Source organism: Phaenicophaeus curvirostris, chromosome 1, assembly GCF_032191515.1.
Source record: "Phaenicophaeus curvirostris isolate KB17595 chromosome 1, BPBGC_Pcur_1.0, whole genome shotgun sequence".
Taxonomy (NCBI): domain Eukaryota; kingdom Metazoa; phylum Chordata; class Aves; order Cuculiformes; family Cuculidae; genus Phaenicophaeus; species Phaenicophaeus curvirostris.
In genome coordinates, this window is record NC_091392.1 from 133,068,631 (window position 1) to 133,092,641 (window position 24,011).

At 40.7% G+C, this 24,011-nt stretch overlaps 2 protein-coding genes across 8 annotated transcripts in view; both read right to left on the minus strand.

Moving 5' to 3' along the window:
* Positions 1-1,165: 1,165 nt before the first annotated feature.
* CLDN34 (claudin 34) lies at positions 1,166-1,810 on the minus strand. Its single transcript, XM_069849961.1, has one exon. The coding sequence runs from the start codon at positions 1,808-1,810 to the stop codon at positions 1,166-1,168; it is 645 nt and encodes a 214-aa protein (XP_069706062.1).
* An 18,233-nt stretch (positions 1,811-20,043) lies between these two features.
* Positions 20,044-24,011, minus strand: part of SHROOM2 (shroom family member 2) — a 127,845-nt gene continuing 123,877 nt past the window's right edge. For all 7 annotated transcript variants that reach the window (XM_069875308.1, XM_069875301.1, XM_069875355.1 and 4 more), the window contains one exon: positions 20,044-23,373. In XM_069875308.1, coding sequence (XP_069731409.1) covers positions 23,107-23,373 — 267 coding nt within the window. In that variant the 3' untranslated portion in view covers positions 20,044-23,106. The remainder of the gene's footprint in view (positions 23,374-24,011) is intronic.

Consider the following 24,011-nt stretch of genomic DNA (forward strand, 5'->3'; position numbering starts at 1 on the left):
AAGAGATCATCATTTTGTCAACACTGTTTACACCTTCCTACTAGCATTTTTTTTTTAAATAGCCATCATTGCAGCATTTGGGACTTTTTTTTTTTTTTAAATGACACTGGCATATGAAATGCCACTTAAATGACAGATTCATTTCACCTAGCTTATCCAGCTTAGGTGACGTTTGGTTGTGTACACTAGTGTTAGCAACTATAGCTATTAGAGCCATTACACTGGGTTAAGATAACCAGGATTTTAGGGAGAATGTAATCTCCCAGCCCTTCTAGGCATCAGTTTTGGAAAAAGACTGTCTTTGTCTCTACATTGACTATAAATGGAACCCGAAGTGACTGGTTTAGGTATAGATGTCTGAAAGTTGCACTAAATATTCCTGGTTACTGAGAGCACTGATTTTGACAGTGGTTTTTGCAATGACTTGTAGGAGCTGTTTCCATCTTTTGCAATACCTTTAGATTCAATGTAGTGTCTGATGAAGAAGCAAAGACTTGCAGACTTTTGGCCCTGCCTAAGTGGGGAACTAAGAGCACACCTTGCCCATGGGCAAACATGTCACAACATAAAATGCAAATAGCTTGAAAGAAAATAGAAGCATTAAAGATAAAGCTCTTCATGTGCCCTAGGGGTAGAGGAGAAACTGGCAAGACCTTTGTAAGACAATTCAGGGAAGACTCATTTGACACAACCATGATGACACCCACATTATTGGTACTAAAATTCTCGGCTTTTCACAAAACATGCTTTACTACAAATGTAATTCAATAATGGACAAAAGAGCTTAGTAACAACGAAACAAGTTCACGTTTAACATGTTATTTCAGGTTTTTCTAACAGGGCAGTTAATTCAAAGTCAGGTCTTTGAGTATGGTAAATATCTTACACAACAAATAAATTAATCAATAACATCTATTTATACAGAAGAGGACAAATGGTAAAACTTAATCAAAGTTGCTGCTCAGTAGCATTATCTCTAAGATGAACCCCTGGTCATGTGTGACAATTAAGATGGTAATTCAGTTGGTTCATATAACAAAATAGTGTGGCTGCTATAGAATAAAATTAAATTCAGTAGTTCCTTGACTATAAAATCACTCCTGCTGCTGTCTTTATCTCTTCACTATACTCTTGTTCTGAAACAGCACTGGGGGGATTTATCCTGTCAGGATTTCGTGGTAGTGTTTGCAGTCACAGAAAATCTGTATGAGAGAGAAAAAGTCCCACTTAACAGCAGGAGGATGACAGCTACAATTCCAATAGGAATGGCAGCCCCAGCTTCCTGTGCTGCTGGGCTGGAGGGCATGTAGTAAGCAGGAGGAAAAGCGATGCTCTGGTTATGTGTTACAGAATAGAAATTCCAGCTCACGGGAATCAGGACACACAGACCAGCCAATATGTAGAAGAAACCAGCCACCAGGAAGAAACGGGTAATAAGAGTTTTATGAATGATTCCCATATAAATCTTTCTCAGAGCAAATATTGTGGCAGTCACTCCCAGCAAGCCCAAGAACATGGCGATCAACAGGAGACCCTGAGCAGCGTAAATTTCGTGGGGGATGGAGGATTCGTAGCCACTGAATTTATGGCAGAACTGTTCTTTATAGCCAGGTGAGACGTGAAGATAAGTGATGAAGCAGACTTTCCAAATCCCCACCCAGGCAATACCGGAGGATATGACGGTGGTGTTGTTCACATGCCACACTCTCCATTCCACAAGTCCCATTGAAATGGTGCACAGGATCCAGCCTACCGTACCCAGAGCAAAGGCAGCTAGCTGGAGGTGTGAGGTGCTGACCAGGGAATTCATCCTCTGGAGATCATCTACTCTGTCACAGACACGGTTGCCATGTGAAGAAAGAGAAGCACTAGAAGAATACACAGCATAAAATTACAAAGGCAATTATTTATGTGAACATGGAAAAATCAGGAGAGAATACCTGTACAGAATTAGGACATCAGTAATTTTTCTTTAACTGTAGTGATTTCTTGAAGTTTAGTGCCCATAGACAAATAATACCTGAGCTTTAAGTTCCTGTATTTCATTATATCACAAGGAGAAGAAGGGTCTCTGATTAGTTCCCATTACAATCTCCATGTTGCATTCCTAAAAGGAAAATTCACGTCTTTTCCCCAAGTTACTTTCTTCCTTGATAATTAACCATTATGTTCAATGGCTCTTACACACATTGTATGTGATTAGGAGCCCTAAGGTTACCGGCTGGTAGAAACTATACCAGACAAAGTCCTCAGGATCCCAGCTGTTGCAAAAGATCCTACAAAGCATCCTCAGAAGCTGTGCTCCTCTCTTCTGGCAGCTGTGCTTTCAGTAGAGCAGCCCATCCTGAACGGACTTTCTGCTTTTGTGCTGGCATTACTGAGAGCTGCTGGGAACAGTGTCTGACAGAAAATGCCATAGTTCAGAGGCATGAGCAAGCCCAGGCCACAAAATCTAATAATAGGCACTGAACTTTGACATTTTTTTAGATTATTTAGGCATGGATGAATAAACAGAAATACTTGAATAAATCAGAACTATGACGCTTTTGCAGGGGCTGGAGCCTGGATGTTCTGCCATTGCTTTCCCAGCCTCAAACCTTAACCAAGTTTCTTTAGTGTTTTACCTTCACAAATGACATTAATTTATAACCTGCCTGACATCTCTAATGCAAATAATCCTAACATTGCGAGGGAAAAATATTTTAGTAATTTAATCCAGCAAAAGATTCTAGGTTTGTTTGTTGACTGTACCTACTGAGTGCAAATTAGGGATTTACTCTAAATTTCAAATAATCTATTCATTTTCCACATCTTACATACAGTCCTCTAAACAATTACAGGAATGATTTGTGAACAGAGATGATGTGGCCTTGATTTTATTACCTAGATATGAAAGGTTTTAGGGATCTTTATATTTTAAGAGTTATCTAAAATACTCTTTCTCCTGCTCACATTGCATTACAGACAGAAAAATCACTGCACCAAATTCACTCTAATAACAAGGAGATAGATCTGCAACTATGTTTTGTTACTAAAGCAATAAATTTTCTATTTACTTATCTTAACCCAACAGATGTAGTGACCCAATCTAGTTGCAAAAATCCAGCTGTGGAAATATTAAATAAAAAATGTCTTCCCAATAATATGGCTTTAAGTAAACATTTTCTATCTTCTCATAACGGAGCCCAGTATATACTTATTCCAGCCTCAAAGCTGATGCCAGAGATAAGATGTTGGGGCACAGTGGGTTTCGATGTCAGTCAAATGCGCTAACGTCTGCAATTTTGGCATTTTGGTCTCCCAGTCCATCTATGTATCTCAGATAGGACTGATTTCCTGTGGGACATATTAGTCTACATTATTGCAAATGTATATTTAACTCTTTCTTGCATGGAGGAAATTGCTCTGGAACTGCCTCCTGTGTTTTTATCTACTTAAAAAACCACCCTAATTTATAAATACTATCTCAATCTGCCTCGTTATTTGCAAAGCAACTATAAAACCCTCTATCTAATTAACAGTTGTTACCAGCCGTACAACATAGCAGCTCCACAGGAAATTATGAATGGTTCTCTTTATGTCCCAGGTCCACATAAAAACTGTGTCATTTCTCTACATATCTAGTGACGGGAAGATGCTAGAGAGAAAGAAGCACAATCAAAGGAGTCCTGTGCTGACTCCCTTCTCCTTCTGTTTGAAACAGTTGAGCACACAGAGGCCAAACCTGAATCAGATTAAAACACCATTTTGCGCCCATATTTCTGTAATGCTTTTCATATACATCATAAAGGTTCATTTGAACCACTTGCTCAAGATCATAAAAGATAAGCAAGGAGGCAGATTCATGTCACTGAGAGCTGTTTACAGCATGATATCAGTATATCTTCGTGGACTGAATTTATTCACTTGTCTTCCCACAGAATTAAAAGATATTACATACACAATTACTGGGCCCTTTGTCAAACCTTCATGTGCTAAGTTACTTAGAATGGCATCCAGCACCAAATTATATAATTAAAAATCAGGAAAAGATCTTTTTTCCCCCATGAGATTCACAAAAAAAACACAGACCAAGCAAACATGAAGGATGAAAGAATTCAAAGCTTATACAAGTACTCTGAAAACATTGGAGAATAACCAGCTACCAAAGATGAGCTTTAGATGAGGTATCAAAATGTCTAGACACAATAACATTGCTTATGTAGGAAATGATTCATTTCGGCTCATTTCTCCACACCCTGCCCCCTGGAACTTATTTGATCTAATCTGATAGTACCGACCGGCTTAGAGAAAAATAAAGGTGACAAAGAAGTATTTTTGAGATCAATGATGACTTTGAATTGCTTTTATTGTACTTGCCTGTTTTGGAAAAATTAAACAGAAACCTGTACTTACAACCTCTTAGTGCTAAGTTTCAGCAAGAAAATAAGGAAATAAATATCAAGGTGAAATAGTTACAGGAATTCACTTGCCACATGAAAACATGTCAAAATTAAAACAAAGATCTGGTTCCTGATTCCAGTCTCTATAACTATGAATATTAATAAGCACACTATATGTTTTGCAGGTGTCATCAAATGAGAATGGGTATACATCACCTGCCAGAAGCACTGCTTTTCAGGGAAGACTTTTGTTAAGAACATTTTTAGTCCCAAGTTTATGTCAGAAACCCTAAGCCTGAGCCCTGCTGCAGCGTGCAGCACCCAGGGCACCGTGTGTGCGCCATGGGGTGGGAGCCTCCCTCGAGGTGGTCCAGCCTCAGCATCAGCCGAAGTCATCAGGCAAACTCATTTTCCCCCAAATGTAGCCAGTTACGTTTATTTTTCAGGACCACAGTGCAAGCATTTGAAAAACCAAAAAGACATTTCGCTTGGAGATGCCAAGTAAAACCGTGAATGAGCTGCAGAGGGCGTCTCCCTCCAGGATTTCACCCATCTCAGCAGCTCGCTTGCTGAGACACACAAAGTCACACGGAATCATTTTGATTGGAAAAGACCTTCAAGATCATCAAGGCCAACCCTTAACCTCACAGTGCTAAGTCCATCAATAAACCACGTCCCTAAGTGCCACATCTACATATCTTTTAAACACCTCCAGGAACGATGACTCAACCATTTCCCTGGGCAGCCCGTTCCAGGACTTGACAATCCTTTTGGTGGAGAAATTTTTCCTAATATCCAATCTGAGCCTCACCTGGAGCAACTTGAGGCCATTTCCTCTCATCCTGCCACTTGTTACTAGGGAGAAAACACCAAAACCTACCTTATCACAACCTCCTTTCAAGGCGTTGAAGTGAATCCATGGCTAAAGAGCTCCAGTTCCTTCAGCTGCTTCTCATAAGACTTGTGCTCTAAGACTGAGTGACCTTGAGGAAGAAAGGAGGAAAGAAGAAAGAAACCTTGCAGCAAGAAGAGCAGAAACTCACAGGAGCACCAGGCTTTGGCAGCTACTGTCACAGAGGGATTTTTTGCCCCAGCATCTGGGAACTGGGAGCAGCAGGCAGGGTGGATGGCCCTGTGCAAGTCTCCATCCATGGGAGGTGATGCGGGTGCTGAACTCAGCTCTGGCAGTGCCCTTCCTGTAGGTTTCAAAGATGGAGGCTTCCCCTTTGGTAAGGAAAAACTGGATCCATCACTAACTTGCCATTAGCATAAAAAAGCAAAGTAGTAATTTTCTTAATAGAACCTTTTGGTCCCTGTGCAAATGCCCTTTCCAGCCTTCTAAAGAAAAATGTGAACATTCAGCCCCTTCATGTTTACAGCTATGTCGGATAAAATACAGTCCAAAGCCCAGATCATATGGCAGTCTGTGCTAACACAGGCAGCACCGGCATAATCTGTTGGATAGTTTATTGCTTTAGTAATTATATAAATATTTTGAGTTAATTTAATTAGTATAGTAAGATTACCTATGCGGTCTGAATAATACAATGATGTAACACCACCACTATAAGAAATTTCCTAAGGCAAGTGAACTCATATCCAGTCAGCTACAGGAGTCCTTCTGAATAATTACTTGATGTTGCTGGCATGCAGGTCTTGATTTGGAAGCTCACTCCGAGTTGCAGATCTCAGCATTCAAAGTCTGCACGCCAGCTATTTCATGGGATGGAGGTAGCCTACAAAGGCAATTCAGCCAGGAGGAAAAAGCTAGGTCTACGTGGTGTGCAGGCAAGAAGAAATGTGTGGCTGAAGACCCATTTCACTCAAAGAAGCGAGAAGTGTGTTAAGAGGTGGTTATGGCAAAAGATACATGTTAGTGAGTTAATCCAAATACAGAAACTGGAAAGATCCTTTCAGGTTTATTGCTTATTTTTATTTAAATCAAGAATTGCGTAGTGAGTAGCTGCTTATGAAAAATGTGCTGAGCCCTTGCCTATATACTTCAGGGACAGAATGAGAGAACTTTCCCCCTTGTAGCTACAAGAGCCAGAGGAATATGCCTGGGGCATGCGTTAACGTTACTACAGCTGCAAGCTTGCTTCTAGGATTAAAAATGGAAGCAAGATGCTCTCTCAACTGCCAAGTGGTTCCACAGAGGAGTTTTGGGGTCACATGTGCATCAGGGTTATCTTTAAAAAGACTAAAATGAAATGCTGCAGTCAAAAAAGTAAAGGTCAGTTCTTTGTGACCACAGCCCCACCACCTGATGTTCTCAGCAGCAGGAGCAAATGGAAATGCAGCTATATGGGAAATTTTTTTAACACTGCTTTTGCTTCCAGTAATTGCTAGTGACAAAAGGCTGGGGCTACGATATCAGTTCTCAGAGCAGAGAAACCTAAATGGCACCGAATACATTTCACTTCTGGAATTAATATGAATCCCCTGAAAAGTTGTTTTAATTACATTCAGCAGTTTATATGTATCAGATGGGTTTCAGACCTGCTTTCTAAAACACAACCTGCCTTAAGTTACCGAAACAAAGATTTTTAAAAGCCTGCAGGTGAATGCAGGAAAAAAAGCTAGCATGCTCTCTTAATTATGCATTTAAATATAATTGGGCCTTTCAGGTTACTGGGGCTTCCTCATGGAGCAAGGGTCTGTGCTGGGAGTGGACGCCAGCTTGTAGGGAGGCATAAGAGAGTGGCCTCAACCATGCGATCACCAACAAGACTTATCTTTAAATGCTATTTCATATGATTGTGTGACGGCCACATGGCACTAGCTTTCAGCAAAATGGAGGGAGTTTAGCATTTAGCAGAGGTCCTTTAGAGGTTGGTACGTGCTAGGCAATACATTCCCCAGCAGAAGCATTCCCTCTGCAATAACTCTCCCTCTTTGGGACCTGAAGTGCTAGGCAGAGCTGGATGGGCCATTCATCAACACTTGGAATGCAAGATCTCACATGTGGAAAGAAGATGAAGGGAAATGTGAGATGAAGCTGGGGCCTGCCATGTGAATTTGTGGTAGCCTTACATAAATGGCACAACTCTTGACATGATACTCAAAGACTGTACTTATGTTCTAGACCCTTGAATTCGGATGTGTCCAGGAGAGAACTTTCTAGAAAAGAAACGTGTTCTGTCATCACTGTTTCAGCACAGCTCTGACTGAGTGTGGCTTTATCTCTAAGGTTATCTTCTTGCTATGTTCCATGCCACAACAGTTGCCAGCAATGGCTGCTAAACCAGTCTGTTCCAAGCCTCTTCAAAATGCACTTCTTCAAAAACTCAGTGTGGCAATTCTTTCGGTCCTGTTTTCCTAGATACAAAGTTAGCTGCATTTATGACTCCTTCCTTGAATATTGTCTCCCTGACACCCATGAAGATTTGAACCCTGATGTCTCACGTTGAAATGTCAGCTTTCACTAAGGTACTCATTTTCAATTAGAAAAGACAAAGTAGTAGTGCAGAGTCTTAGAAGTCTCTATAGAGTATCTCCAGATTTGACACATCTATGTACTCCCTTCCTCCCAAATGCTGATATCCAGCATTATAACCTCTGCTGCTTGCACTTTCTCATTGTGTTTCAAAACAAGTAAACCAAACCAATCTTCATTTGTATTCCACTGAGTAAGGATACATTGAAATTTAGCCATGTAAAGGTTCTTTGATATTTCAGGAAAAGATTTTACTTGATTTCCTTTGATGGCAGAATGAAGAGAAAGCAATCATTACTAGGTATTCCTTGCTGTTTATTCACGCCATAATTTACATTTCTGTGGTTGAGACTACCTTAATCTCTTGTCAAATAAGGAAATGTTACAGGCTTGGAGGCAGTGAGATGTCAGTAGGCTTGACCAAGGACCCAGATGACCCCATCATAGTTTCAACAGATTGTTTTGCCTCTGCCTTGAAGTGAGCTCCACTTAGAGCCTACATAGATCAGTTTAGGGACATGCCAGGAGTGAAAGCCTCCAGAAAACCAAGGCAGAAACACTGTCTATGTTGAGATGGGATCCTCTCAGGAAGCTTCATAAAGCAGAGGGAAGTCCAAAAGCTTGTCTACTATAAGTGCCTAGTACAGAGAAAATAGTGCTAATGGGTCAGAAGTGTAAGGTGACCACATGGAGGTCCCAGAAAGCTCTTGGAAGATAAGGGCACTGAATACAGGCTTGGAGAATGGGAAGATGTCACCAAGAGTAGTATCCTTCTAGACAAATGAACAGTAGTTAATGCTGCCTGGTGTTTGCAGGAGAAATGAAGAACACCTGAAGCACCCAGAGCATCAGCCTGGACATGAGCGTTGCCTGTGCTGACAGCGCAGAAGGAAATGCCGACAGAATAGGGAATTGGAGAGCATGCAGCCTGCACACAACAACCTGAGGTGAGATTTTCTTCCCAGACATTAGGTAGGTGGTTGAAAGGAGAGCACTCCAAGAGGACAAGGGACAATACTTGTTTCTTTGTAAGTGGTAGCATGGCTAAAATAAAATACAATTGTAACAATAGAAGAATGAAGTATGAGTCTCCCTGTCTGCAGTCTGTCTGCCTATTAAGAGGTGGTTTTGTTTTAGAAATTCTACTTGTAACCATCTTGAAGAGAAAGTTCATGATAAAGTCTTCCTATATGAAATACGCACAGTTATTTTTCCCAGCCTATGTAAGCAGGAATTCATTTATTTCACATTTTAAGCAAATATTTTTGCTTAAAGTGTTGGCAGGCACTGCACGCATTTTGAAATTAACATTCAAATCCTGCTTTTGTAAAGTTTTATAGCATAGATGCAGCTTTATTAGTCTATGCTGGACATGGCTTACTAACCAAATCCTTTGTTCAAACTAAGTCTTGCAGCAGAAAGGGAGTTTAAAAAACCCAACAGCATAATAATTAAGAAGGTCTCCTCTTAGCAATATCCCCATGATTTAATGCTTGAAAACTTAATTCTTCAATTCCCAGTTGGGAAAACATTCTTTATAGGAAACAAATAAATATTTAAATCTCTCTCCATCTGTTCTCTATCAGCACTTCATAAAATAAGTCATATTAAAAAAAAGAGGAGACTTACTTCTGTGAGTCTGAGAATTGCCTAAGGCTTTGAAGCAGTGTCAGCTGGATGAAGCAAGTTCCAGAAGGGAGGTGGATAAAAATGCCCGTGCAAAGCGTCTGACTTGTTACGCTACCAAATAGGTACCTCACAGTTCCTTGTCACTCTTCCACTAAATCAACAAAGATCTAGGAAGTCAGTTAATCATTAACATGTTATAAAAATATGAAAGCTTTATCATATTCTTATTTTTCTAATTGTACTAAAACACTTACCAAGGTTTATAGATAACTTCATGGAAAACTTCATTTTCTGTGAGACACCGTTTCAGAAAATCTGCTTCTGTGATTACATGATTTTCCAGCCTGCAATGACCATGATGTGCCAGCCTGACAGCCTGAAGGACACAGAATTCTTCTTATCTGAAAGAGGATGAAGTGATTTGATAACCCTTTCTTCTTTGTTAGAGCTTTCCTCCTGTATTTATGCAGCCCAAATCAGTGCATCTCTGCAGTGAGAAGAAATATAAGGGAGAAGGAGGAGGTTTTCCAAGGAGCAAACTCAAGTTGAACTGGTCTGTTGTTGAACTGTGGCTGGCAGTACCCACACTTTAGTACAAATAATACCATGCTTGTTATCTCAGATTTTTTTTTTAAACAACAATTTTTTTATTATGTTATGCTTGCCTTGCTTAGTGGTTTTTCCATGAATGTAAACAATGGTTCTTGCAAATAGTAAGAGAGTTTTTAAAGCCATTCTGGTTTCTCCTCTTTAAAACCTAGAATAAAGCATGCTCACCTCCAAACGATGCACTGGCTCTACAGTGGGAGGACACTTCCAAGTCAAGAATGTTTATTTCATGAAAGTATCCTGAAATGGGAAGCCCTCATTGAAAATCTCTTCTCACCTGTAACACACACCATGGCTGGTTACTGTCACCACTAAAGAAAGCTGCAAAATAGCATTTGTATCCTTCAATTATCTGCATTACCTTTGGTCCTGCCCCCCTCCTATCTTGCTAATCTTCCAGCTGACACTGATTCACTCATTTCACGTGCAGGTGATGCAGTTTTTACATGGCAACACAGTTCTCCCTTCTGCAGCTCACCAGACTTGGATCTTTTCTCTGACTCGGTACAGCTAGATGATATTAGCTTGTTGTACAGAACTCAGCTACTCAGGTTTTACTATTGCGTGCCAAAAAGTCCTGACACGGATAGTCCCCAATGGGCTGCTTGTTGTGTGTTAGACTCGAGTGTGGAGTTTTGATATGATGATAGGTCTGCTAATTCAGAAGGACGGCATCCTTGGGCAGGAAGCAGCTGGTAGATAGATTCCTTTTTTTTTGGATTTAATAGCTATGTGAGATAAAATTTGCCGGCAAACGTACTGCTGATTTTACACATGAAGGCTCTGTACACAGTGTATTTGACTAACTGTGATAGGAGCGGCAATCCCTATACTACCCCCAGAACATCACCCCTTTCCCTCCCCCAGTTCTGTATCTCTGGCCTGTTTCTTCCCAGTCATGAAAAAAAACCTGTGATGTTTTAAAGATTAAAATGCACAGAAAAATAATAATTTAGCTATATTTGTCAACTACCATCAAGTGCAGTGAAATTTAATTCAACTGGAAATCTGTAGTGCTTAATGATAGCATAACTAGCAGCATAAGCACTATTACACTAGTGATAAACACAATACACACAAAATGCAATGGAAGCAAGATAGGAAGCAAACAACAGTATTGCTCTTTTCTTAGAATATGACTATGACATCTATAAACACCTCCCTTCTTAATAATTTGTCACTAATACACTAAGAAGTAGATGGAAGATAAGTAATTTTCTGACTGCCTTATTTAAAGGAATACATTTTACACATGTGACTTTATTGTTCTTTGAATAGCAATGGTTAATACATTTTTGAACGTAAAACATTTGCTTTCTTTCTCTTGTGGCCTTGACCCGAAGCGCATTGAAATCAATGGGAATAGTTCTGCTGACTTCAAAGACCTTTAGATCAAGCATGGTCCCTTCTGTGGTTTACTATTTCATTGCTAAATACCACAGAACAGGAAATATTTGTTTCAAGTTATTTTTCCTTTCATTTACCCTGTTGAAAAGAACAGCCTGAAATCAAGATACTCTGCAGACACATTGCCCAGTGAATGGTACAAAACGGGCAGCAGAAAGAACCCTGTAAACACCTCAGAGGCTCAGGTACAAGCACTTTCTCACTTTTTGTTTTGAGACAAAAGTTACTTCTCCCAGAAAACAGAGCAGCCACCCTGCACGCAGTCTATGGTCAGTGAACTGGAGATTAGAGTTGTTGCATCCTCACCCTTTGTCACCACTTGTCCTCAGCAGATCATCAGACCAACACCTCTCCAAATGCAACACCAGTGTGGGCCTCTAAAACCACAGCTCAGGTCTGAGAAAGGTATTTACATAAATACCTTTCCTAACCTTATACCTCTGCGGCGAAACTAAGTTGTTCTTTGAAACCTGGGAAATTCAGAGGTGAGATAAATCCACCTCACGGCACTGTTTCACAGACCAGTAGCAGCACAATCTTCACCCATTTCGCTTGTGCCTCTTCAAACACGGGTGGCAAATGCATTGTCAGCAGTATGTTAAATGCCGTTGAAAAGTAGAACACTTAAAAGATGCAAATGCGTTTTCAGAGAGCTCACGGTATCCTCATTGAAATTGTTGCCCTGATGTTTGAGGTTGATTCCATAAACAGCCCACTGGATATCTGCATTTATGATCTCTACAGCTGCTGTGAAACTAAACACCCCAAAGCAAGATGGGCTTTTTAAAGGGTTAAAACCCCTTGCACTTCATTCTGCAGCCTTAGGAAGGGCGAAGTAAGCTTTCAGACAAGGGGGCTGGGAGCCCTCCAGGCAGATAGGCTTCATGTTGCACTGTAGATGGAGGAGGTCAGGTGTGGTGGGATGGACAGACCACAGCAGGATCCTTCCTGTGTTCCTAAACACGACCCTGGCGCAGCGGTGTTATCATCACAACATGGCAAAGGGGTCACTTGTTAAACAGCTTGACTTTTGGTTTTAGAGTGATTATCTCTCTCCTCGTCCTGCCAAGCCCGAGAGCATCCAGCAGTCAGACTGCCCAAGGTTTGCCTCTAAAGAGAGGCACCTGCTGCCAAGCTTAACAGACTCATTATCAGATACTCAACTCACTCCTAGACAACATGCATCCCGTTCATAGATGCCTGTGGGTGCTGCTTGCTTTTACCAGGCTCTCTGGCTCCAGAGAACTCAGTAATAGTTTTGTTGTGCTACTGTCATTATGTCATTGCATTTTGCTAGCTTTGAGTTCTCATCTGTTTTGTGCAGTCCCAAATTAATACCCAAAATGCTCAGTCCCTACCATCTTCTGTGTTAGGTCCATTTATGACTTTTCCATGCAGTGTGGATGAGATTTAAACATCTGTTTTAGTCTCACAACCCAGTGGACCCTGACATTACACAAGGGGCATTATCTGTTGTCTCTCCTAGCGAGAGGGACAGTGTTCAATGTTTAATTTAAGTATTAGAAGCTGGGGAGCCTATACTTCGCCCATGTCTGGACTTGCTTCCTTCCAGTTTTGCACAGCACTGGTATCACTACCAATGGTCAAATACCTTTTTAGTGCTCCTTCTATCCAAACTATGTCAGAGATCTTTTGTCCACCATCAACACCACCAGTAGTGTCCTCAGACTCCCTGCTGACGCACTAATAGCTCTTTTTTTTTTTGTACTTAACTTTTCCTGGATTGCCCTTATAACTGACCTAGAAGACCCACAGAAACTTCCTATGAAGAAGTTGATGCTTTTACTGTCAGTCAACTGAAAAAAAGGGAGAAATGGAAACACAGAGCACAGCTTCCCATATTATCTCCAGCATGGGTTGTTTAGATGTTTTCTTTGGAGATCAGAAACCATAGAACCTTTGGAATGGGCTCAGTATTTGTTTTTGAAGTAAAATTGAGATGACAATTACAGATTCAATAATTTCAAGAGGGATGATTTCACTGTGATCATGACTCAGCAAGGGTCCGATTTAAAACCAACAAAATTTGTCTTTGGCTCAGCAAGAAATTGATGTTTTTTCCTGGAGATTCAGAACACAAAAGCTCGCATGCACAAAATGAAGGGCTGCTAAAATTAGGTGCACTCTTGTGGTTTGGGTAGGCTTCTGGTTATTCCCAGCTACCCAAAAGTAGGTCGTTCAAAACTTAACAAAGACATTTCCCTCAGAAATGTTGACATTTCAGGGCTAATAGGAAAGACCACCTGATGTGAGGATGTTATCAACATGTCACGCTCAAGTTTCACTCTGCCTTGGCAGCGATTCGGCACTATGAGAATGCTGCAGTGTCACAACACCAGGCTTTTTTTCCACTTCATTGGAGATGCCTTAGCAGTTTGCTCTTATCAGCTCTTAGAAGTCACTAGAGAAATCAAATTCCTATTAATTTTCATTAAAGGGAAAGAAAATAGGAGATTATTGAAAACCTGTAGCTGGTAACATATCACGAGGGGTTTAAAGCTTTACAAAGCAACTCCCTGCACAAATTATGGGGCACTACTAAAATGCTAATTTAGGAGAAAGATGTGAATCACTGGTTGTTCATTAGCTGACCATGGCTATGGCCTCAGCTACGTGGTAATCTTCAGGATGTTTACTGACATCCTTAAAGGGTTTCTGTGCCTTTACCCTCCTTCCTGGTTATCGTCATAGCTGTACAATGACTGTGATCTTTCACCTTACCAAGACTCTATTAAGATTGATGCAGTAGGAAATAAATACAAATGTTCTGGGGAGACAGAACACAATTAAAATATGATTCTGCAGAAAGCAAAATAGGTTTGTTATGAACTACCTTACCGCCACAAGCAGAGTGGTGGGGAGCAGAAGGATGCAGTTCTGTAAAGAGCTCCAAACAGGGCAAGTTTCTTACATGTGTGAAGTGCTGCTGCTTTTCAAAGGCATTTTATTGCACCAACTCTGCCTCAGAGGTAAGACAGCTCTTCTTTTTATCCTTGTGCTGGTCTGTCATTTACCTGGGTGCTGGAGGAAAGAGATGTCAACCTGCCCCTGCTTTCCCTCGAAGTGCTACGTAGCCAGCTCACAAATTACAAGGCAAAGGAGATGAAAGGGCATTGACACGCAGGGGAAAATTTCAAGAAAGGCAGGCAAGCACTTAGAAGGAGCTGATGAAGAGAGATCAGCTTTATGTTGGCTCAGGAAAAGGCTTGTACAGACAGCGGAGTTTGTCAGTATGAGAGCACAGGTAGGAGACGCCCATATACAATGCTTTATCTCAGAAAACATGAGGAAAACCAAAAGCAAACTTTGTAACTAACCAAACCAGCCTAAGGAGAAGATTTTGTGGCAGTTCTGTAGATGCCTGTGTGGAGAGGGTCTGTTATGGAAAAAGAAAGATCATCTGAGATGAGCTGCCTGGAGCACTGAAGCCCCATTTGCCAACCGAGGGCTTGCAAACTCCCACCTATATTCCTGACCTGTCAATCTACAAAAGCCACACGTTACAATCACTCCTGCTCTTTTACAAGCCCAGTTATAAAACCGTTGGCAATCTAAATATTTACCAAAGTAGTCACACCTTGGTATGTGAGCGTGTAATGCAAGAATTTCAAACACGAAGGGTGGATTTATAGTGACCATAAAATTTTCATCCCGAGTTTCCCGACTTGCAGAGACTTAACACCCAGTCTTCACCCTGCACACTTTCCCCGCAGTTCATGACAACAGTACCGTACTCCTGACACATTTGAACATTTGCACCCGATTCTTATTTTATCTGTCTCGTGCTCGCTGATTCTTGATAAGGCTTGCTCGGCTAAATAAGTCTCATTTGATATGTGATGCTGGGCAGTGCACACCTGGCAATCTTTAAATCCCAGTTTTGCTCAGTGAGTTCTCTTTGGTTTTGTCATTACAAAATAGTCTCCCTAATAACTTACATAAGACTTTTATCGTGTCTTCCAGTTTTCCAACGCCTTTGCTCAGGTATGGAGAGCAGAATCAGACACAATATTTTAGAAAGCTTTCAGTAATATTGCATTGTTGGATATTACCTGCTCCATGTTCTCCTTCTCTTCCAAGGCTCTGTTTCCTAGAGCATAAATTTCATATGAGCTCTTCATTTACTGTGACCACATGCAGTTTTGACTCATTGCCTTTTGGTCTAGATGCCATCACCCTGTCTATGTGATCTTCATCACTTGCTCCTTGATTAATTGCTTTGTGTGTCACCATATGAAACGGTGATTTGTTTGAACACACCCAGACTACCAATCTTGCTCTATACATGTTTTCTCTTCACTGTTTGCCATATGTGTGGCAAGTGCTGACCATTGCCACCGTGCCTCTTTTGTAATCATCTCTTTTATTTGTGGAACTGCCCGTCACCTAGAAGTGCCAGTCTAATGAACTTCACCTTTGCAAACCCAGAGCGACAAGAGAATTTACTAGTTCTTTTTTTCCCCATTGCAGTAAAAATAAGAGGAAAAGCCATTTTGTGTTACTTCTTGAACTATAAATACATACAAACACACAGAGGACTGGGAGAGCAGAGTGATTGAATAGAGTTTTGCAAGAATCCCTAGATCTCAAACCTAAGAGATACACACTCTGTGCTAAAATCAAAGGGATTCCATCTGTGCAGGCATTTGACAAAAGGACCCGCAACTAACGCTGTGCACCACAGCACCCAGGCTTTTAGAGTTTAATGCTGAGTTAGGCATCTAAGGCATGGATTAATCCCACTTTTCCTTTTAATGCTTAAATTAGGAGTTTTGCTTTCATAGAGAAAGACAAGGAGGTGGGAAAGGAGATAAAACCAAGTTGACTAAAGCTCTTCTGGTAACCTATCTCGCCTTGCCTGTAGAGAGGGGAATCAAGACTAGTTAGGCTCCTAAGTTAGGCCCCCAGCTGTTTACCTAAATGGCAACCCAGATCTAACGGCCCACGTGCACTGAAGAGGAAGAGTTAGACTTCAGTACTGATATTAATATCAGTGTCCACATCCAGGCAACTCAGACTGAAAAAAACCCAAACCACACCAAACCTGACAGACCCCAAATCCCCAAAACCTAGAAGAAAGGTGCACGCCGGCTGCTGTATCCCCAACAGCCTTTGGCACTTACCTTGATGCTGCAGTCAGCCAGCACTTTAAACTTGAATTCAGACCCTGCTGTCATCCCCTGCATCTAGAAGGTGGGTAGGACAGTGGGACAGATGCTGGGAACCCTTCTTCCCTAGACCGTTCCTGGGTTTTCAATTCATTAACTGTCTACCATGAACTATGTAAGCAGTCCTAGAAACAGAAACCCAGGAACTGAAACCCAGATGCTGGGGCTGAGTATTTACAGATTTTGCTTCTGGCTTTCTAAATCACGCTTTCCTGGCCACGCACGATGGTCTAGCTTAAGAAGGAATCGGATACTGCTCTGCCCTTAACCAGAAGTCTAGTGGTAAAGCAAGCTCTTAAGTGGCAGCAACCGTGGAAGCAAAACCCCAGAGAGGCAGCCAGATCAGGAGGGAGCTGCGCTCTTCTCCTAAGGGACAGGGGACAGGACGAGAGGGAATGGCCTCAAGCTCCACCAGGGAAGGGTCAGGATGGACATCAGGAAGAAATCTTTCCCAGAAAGGGTGATTGGTCCCTGACAGAGGCTGCCCAGGGAGGGGGTTGAGTCCCCTTCCCTGGAGGGGTTTAAGGGACAGGTGGATGAGGTGCTGTGGGACATGGGTTAGTGTTTGATAGGAATGGTTGGACTCGATGATCCCATGGGTCTTTTCCAACCAGGTGATTCTATGATTCTATGAGGTGTGCTGTACAAGATGGAAAACACCCTCATCATACAGCCTGGGTGACTAAAGCATCTCAGGACAACTAACTAGCTGGGCTTTTTAGAGGCTTTAGGATGGCTAGAGAGGACGGATGACTTTGCCTCAATGCTGAGTGCTCGGTTAGAGCCAGAGCACCATGCCAATATCTCCTGAGCCAAGAAAGGGAGTTACCAAATGCATTTGACAGCTCAATGGTCTCATCCTCACAGAGTGACTCTGAGATTCTGAAACTCTTGAGCTTTCCCCCATAAGTTTAAATTTCAAAGATGCTTTAAGTTTTTTTTCCACTACAGGAATGCAAAATGCCTGCCCCATCATATAGGGATGGTACGGTTTTGCTGTATCATGTATGGAGAAAGAAAAAAGTGGGAAATTCACAGCTCTGATGCAGTTCACTGCTTGTTTAGTTTTAGTTCCTTCAGGCTGCTGATCCTTCCAGGTTTTCCTAGTTTTTACTTCCTTGAGATATCACTCCATGACTAATAAAAATAACTTGATCTGCTCCACACCCCTTTAAGGTCAACCTTGGCCACTTCGATCATCACAACTTGATTTCCCTTCCCTGTAGAGGAACTGTACCTGTGTGAAAGCTGCTGAAGGTGTAATTCTTGGGAGTAGCTATGAATGGTACTCACAAGACTCACATTTTTCTGTTTACATACTGAGATAAATAAATCTTATCTTCCATTGCTTATTATTTAATCCGTAATTGCTAATTGCATTTATATTTCTCCGAGGCTGTTAGGAAAGACACAAGCCTAATTTATCAGCAACACTTTATGAAGAGCAGACAGCTGGGAAGCGAAACAGATGTTGAAACCAAATGCTTGAAACAATCTTCATTGAGAGGATTCTGTTAATTCCTCACAGGCTTTTGGACTTTACAGCTCTACAGTTGTACCATTTCGGTACAAATTTGGAACTACGCATCGGTTACCCGGTTTACAGACTATGCTCTCCATCAGGAGGCGAGCAAATGATGCTATGACCAGGCAAGGTTTTCAAAAGAAGCAGCAGGCAATAGGTAATGACAGCTAGAAGATGAGCTTCTTGTTAACCTCACCAGTTAGCAATTTGTAGCATCCAGAAGAATTAGAGGAAGTGAGAATTGCTTTTGCAGCAAGAGACTTGACCGATACTGAGAAGTTAGCAGTAGCAGAAGGCACTGCCTAGTCACAAGGCCACCTCCCCTTACCAAATTTAGGAGACTGCTCCAAGACAGAGATATCAAAGCATCTAAAAATTAAGCCTTTATGAGAATTTTTAACATAGGCAAGAAAAAATCCCCAACATTTCACTAGCCTCGTTCTCAAGAAAGGCTCGACTTCTTTTACTGAAGTAAAAGTCTTGGTCTAAAATAAACAACAACCATATAAAGTATCTGCCCACATGGCCACAACTGAGAAAAAGCATGATCCATCCTGAAAAGATTATACCCACTGTGCTTGTTGCGCTACTGCAGTCTGGGAGAGAAACTACCTTCTACTATTCTACATTGAATTCACTTTAATTCAGATTTTCTCCTGAGGTGTATTAAGTTACAATTACGTTACCGTACTTTAAATGCAACAACTTTACTCACAGAAACGTTATCAAAACAGTCAGAAGGGAGAACGAAAGCCAGGATTTCAGAGGTGAACTGCTAAACCACATGGGTAACCCATTGTACAATTTGTGGATCATTGTAATTAGTTAAGTTACAGACTGGGACTGTGGTAAGTGAATGTGATGTCTGATTTACCACTGCTGACAATTGAAAATAGGTAGTGCAGTACTTTTGAGATGTAATTATTAATTTTTATAACATTTACTACATGGGCAGGTTCTACCCAAGTATGTAGAAAAACCAACTTACACTCTTAAAAAAACCCCACAACTGAGAAGCCCTTAATTAGGACAAACCTATCAACTTCTCCAGTACATGACTGTACACCACTAAAATAGGAGTTCCTACTGCGCACCTATCCTAAAGCCTTGCTAGCTACTGCATTACCAACAGATTACTTCAGTTCTAAAAAGTGAGACAATTAAACACACTAGAATTCATCAACAGAGCTTGATTAGGTAAGAACAGCATGAAACTGACTCCTTCGAAATCCAAGGGTCTCAAACACTCCAAAACAGAATAAAGAACCTAATTTCAGCTAAAGAAAAGCTATATTTTCCAATTCAAACAGTACAAAAAAGCTATACTGTTATTGCTCCATAGACACCATCCCGAATTATAACAAGTGCCCAGGAAAGCAGACACAGAGAGGTGGGTCCCCGTGCACGCAGAGGGAGAGCAGAAGGGGTTGAGAAACATCCTTAAGAGTTTAGAAAAATCCTATGAATACCCAAGTATTTTTCTTTCCCAAACTTCCTTTTCCCAGTTTCTACAATAAAGACCTTCACAGAGAATTAATTTCCAAGATGACTTACCAAGCCGTTAAACATTACAACATATTTGTGCATACTTAACAGTGCTTCCCAATCACAGAATCATTAAGCCTGGAAAAGACCTCTATGTCCAGCTGTCAGCACCTAATAAACCATGTCACAAAGTGCCACGTCTACACATTTTTTAATATCTCCAGGGATGGTGACTCTACCACTGCCCTGGGCAGCCTGTTCCGATGCTTGACTACACTTTTTGGTGAAGAATTTTTTTCTAATATCCAATCTAAATGCCCTCTACCACAACTTGAGGCCATTCCCTCTCATCCTATTGCTAGTCACTTGGGAGAAGCAGTTAAGCTGAGAACCTCCGCTAAATTGCAATAAAAGGATTTCTGTGGAAGTCTGATAGAGATGGAGAATTCATAGTGATTTGTTCTTGCAAAAGCTCTTGAGAACAAATTACTTTAGATATTTCCATATGAAGTACCATTTTAAATGCAGGATGAAGCCAAACTAGTGTATAGTTGTTCAGGCAGAAAAATTTTAACTCCTTCCATGATCTACACTCCATAAGCTGTGAGCAACTGGTTTATTTTATCCACCTCATAATGCAGCTGCTTTTCAGCCCTCTCATACTCACACATTTAAAATACTGAGTAGACATGAACTCATTTCTGATGCTTACTTACACTGGAAACTTGAGAATGATCAATGAAGTCAATATGTTAAATAATCTGTGAAAAGATAGCAAGGTATTTCAGACCATCAGAGAACTGGCCTGGCCTTTAAAAGCTACAGGCACTGTCGATGGGCATCACGAGATGGCTAACGCTGCACAGAACAGTAGGTTTTGTCAGTTAAAACTGCACACAAAAACTAACTCTACATTGAAATATACAGTTTATTTTCTCCAAGTCAAGCAATACCATTTGTCAGTAGGTAAGTGTGAAGTGTCAGGCAGGAAAACTGTACATATTCACTCTGGGCTGCAGGGTCCAAACAGTTGGAGAGACATAGTGGAAATCTTTCACTATACAAAGATTTAGAATTGAGAACAATATGAGGTGAAGAAACAGCCATCCTCAGGATGCCAAAGGCAAAACATTAGCACCAGATTTTTTTTTTTCAAAAAGCAACAGTAAAGCTATTTACAGATTTACACATAAGATCGGAAGGCAACCACCTTCAGGTTCCCAGGGTGAGAGATTTTCAACACAGCTTTAAAAAAGGAAAGAAAAGAATGGTGTCTACTCAACTGTCTGTGAGAAGGATATTATATATATATAGCATTCACAATATTGCTACCTTTTATAGGAAGATCTAAATCAAAGTACTGTATACAAACACATTGTAATTATATTATTATTCACATTTCACATACACATTTCAGAGTAACCACAATATGTAAAATTTTTAAAATGCCACAGATAAAACAATGCACAATTTTCTCCAAGCTAAAAGACAAGCATAATTTATTCAGGAATTGTTTAGGTTTGGGTTTGTTTCGGTTAAGGGGTAAGTTTAAGGACAGAGATCACTTGCCCTAGGAACATAGCAGCAAATAACTGTGAGATGCCAGAGACTACATTTCTGAACGAGGAGGAAGAGACTAAGGTCAGCTGTAGGTCTTGCAAAAGACCTTATTTCATTAAAGATTTGGTCCAGGTATACAAAGTAGTGCACTGTAAAGGGGGCGATAGTCCTTTTAATGCTTGCCCCTGTCTGTAAAGGAACTGGTTCTAGATTTTGGCTCCCAGCTTGCAAGGAATTTGCTGATCAGTGCCTCTCCAGTTCTCTCCTCACAAAAGAGAGGATTTAGGTAAGAAGGACAGAAAACCTTTTGCAAATGATGCCATTGCAATAATAGTGGGAAGAATAATTTTCTCTCTCTACAACACCTAACTACTTGCATTTTCAACCTGATTAGCTGTAGACTGGCAATCACATTCACCTCAAAAATGGCTTCTTGTCGGGCAACTTGTTTGTCTACAGAGAGATAAATGTTCTCCACACTACAACATAAATGACATATACATAAAGTCATCCAAGACTTTCCTTTGCCTGCAAAACTTTATCTTGACATAGAACTTGACATATAGACAGTACAGAATTTCTCTGTAGGTATCTAAGCAAGTCAGCTACGGTGCTAAAATATGAATTAGCACCTCTTTTTAGAGCTACTGGAAATCAACTGTTGTAAGTCAGTGGCAGTATTACTAGAACACAACCAGTAATCTGATACCGTGAACTAGCATCCTCTTATTTATCATTGTGTAATGCAAAGAACAAACACACCAGCCAACCCCACTTATGGTTCACAGTTACAAAGCAGAGTTGCTCCAAGCAATGCACAGTATTTACATGGCAGAAGTTGTTTATATTGCATTTGGTAGTTTCAGAAAGAGAAAAGAATAAATAGCACTATGTTGGTCAACTTCAGTATAAGTTCACTGTCTATATAAAACCATCACAGTGTTGAACAATCAGAAGAAATACAGAAGCAGTGTCCTTAGCCTACATTTATTTTCATAAAGTGTAGCATTTTGGGGGCAGGAAGAATAAAAACATGCAAAAAAGCACAAGAAAGAGCAAATGAGCTTTCTAAATAATTTAGATGAGAAATGTTTTGAACAACATCAGCACAGTACTTCCAGTCCATTTCTTAGATCAAGTACAACTTGGTAAAGAAAATTACTTGCATTGCAGTAAAAGGGGGTACAATTATGTCTTGCAAAATGATTTAAAGAAAAAAAATCTTCAGCAAGGTAGCCATTGGGTCATTTGCAAGCTGGTTTAAGAAGTGTTTAACTGAGACTCATCATAAAGTTATTTTCTGCAAGGGGAAAGTGCTATCCTATATACAATATTACAAAAAGTGTCTGATGCCACAGGATCAGAGTGACACTACATTTCAGCAATCTGAATATATTAGCTATAAGATGCACGCTTCCCCTATTCAATGTGTCTTTGAAAAAAAAAGAAAAAGCAACTAAATTTACAGTTTCTAAATTTGTGTGCATTCATAAATTGCTGGGCATTTCCCAGCAGTCTGTACAGCATCTGAACACAAAGAAATTATACAAACTATTCTAAAAGACATTGCTTGCATGCACTACTGTCACAGACTTTCAACTTACTGAGCAAAAAAGTTAATAGTCTATCCTTTTCCATGGAGTTAAGCAATGAGAAACAGCTGTAGAGTCCAGCAATAAAAATGTGTTCTAAAAAATTAAATACATCACCCTCCAAAAAAAAATAAAGAGAGCATTATTGCTGTTGTGAGAGCTATTTTTCCTTTGTGCACTTGTTTCTCTACCAGACGCTCAGACAAGCCAAGATACTAATTTGTATACTTGGCAATTCTCCCATTCCCTTCCTTCTTCCCCATTTTCACAGCCTTGGTCAAACTTGGTCCTCTTATTTGAGCCGTTCAGGTTGGAGGCTATCAGTCAGACACTTCAGCTGCTCTTCTCCCAGCTTGATCTTGTCCTCAAGCTCTCGCTGCTCAATGATAAGGGCTGATTTCATTTTTACGAAGTGCTCATAGTCTGCTAAGTTCTCCTCACTCAAGTAGTTTGCCAAAATGTCAAAGACAATGCGCTCTCGACGATCCAGGTTTTCCTTCAGTTCCTTTGCATCTTCATGTTGCTGGGTTAGCAGCTTCTGCTTCTCTACCAATGTCCGCTTAGAAGAAAAGAAAAACAGTTAGAAATTCAGTAGGCTGGGACAACAGCTTCAGTGCCTAAACCTCAAGTCTGTTTTACCTGCAAAGGCAAATTTCCCTGAATACTTAGAGAGATGGACTAAGATTGCTCCTTAAAGTTTATTCTAATAAAATGTATTAATAAACTGGGGGGGGGGAAAGTAGTGAATCAATGAAAGATGCACCATTAATTTCTATTGGCCTTAACAGCAAGAACTTCAAAGACTGCTTTACTATTTAATAGTTCAAAATATTTATATAAAATAGAGTTGCCTTTGAGGAACATCCAAGTTCACCAGATTAAGACTTCACTCAGCAACATCTTACATCTTCCAGACACAGCACTGAACTTCCACACCAAAATGGCTGTGGTTAGAGAACCCAGAAACATACTAATTAACCAAGTGAATTGTTCTTACACAGTTCCTGACACAGAGCATCTCACAGTTCTGCTGCAATCTGCATGGCTTTTCCATGAGATGTGAAGTCTTAAGACATGAGCAAGAGCCAGAGCTGGGGCAAGACACCAGGATGGAATAAGAATTTTTTAAAATGCATCAGCTTCTCCAAAGGGCTGTAAACTTTCTGCTTTGTGCCCTCAAAAGAGACAAAGTAGGAA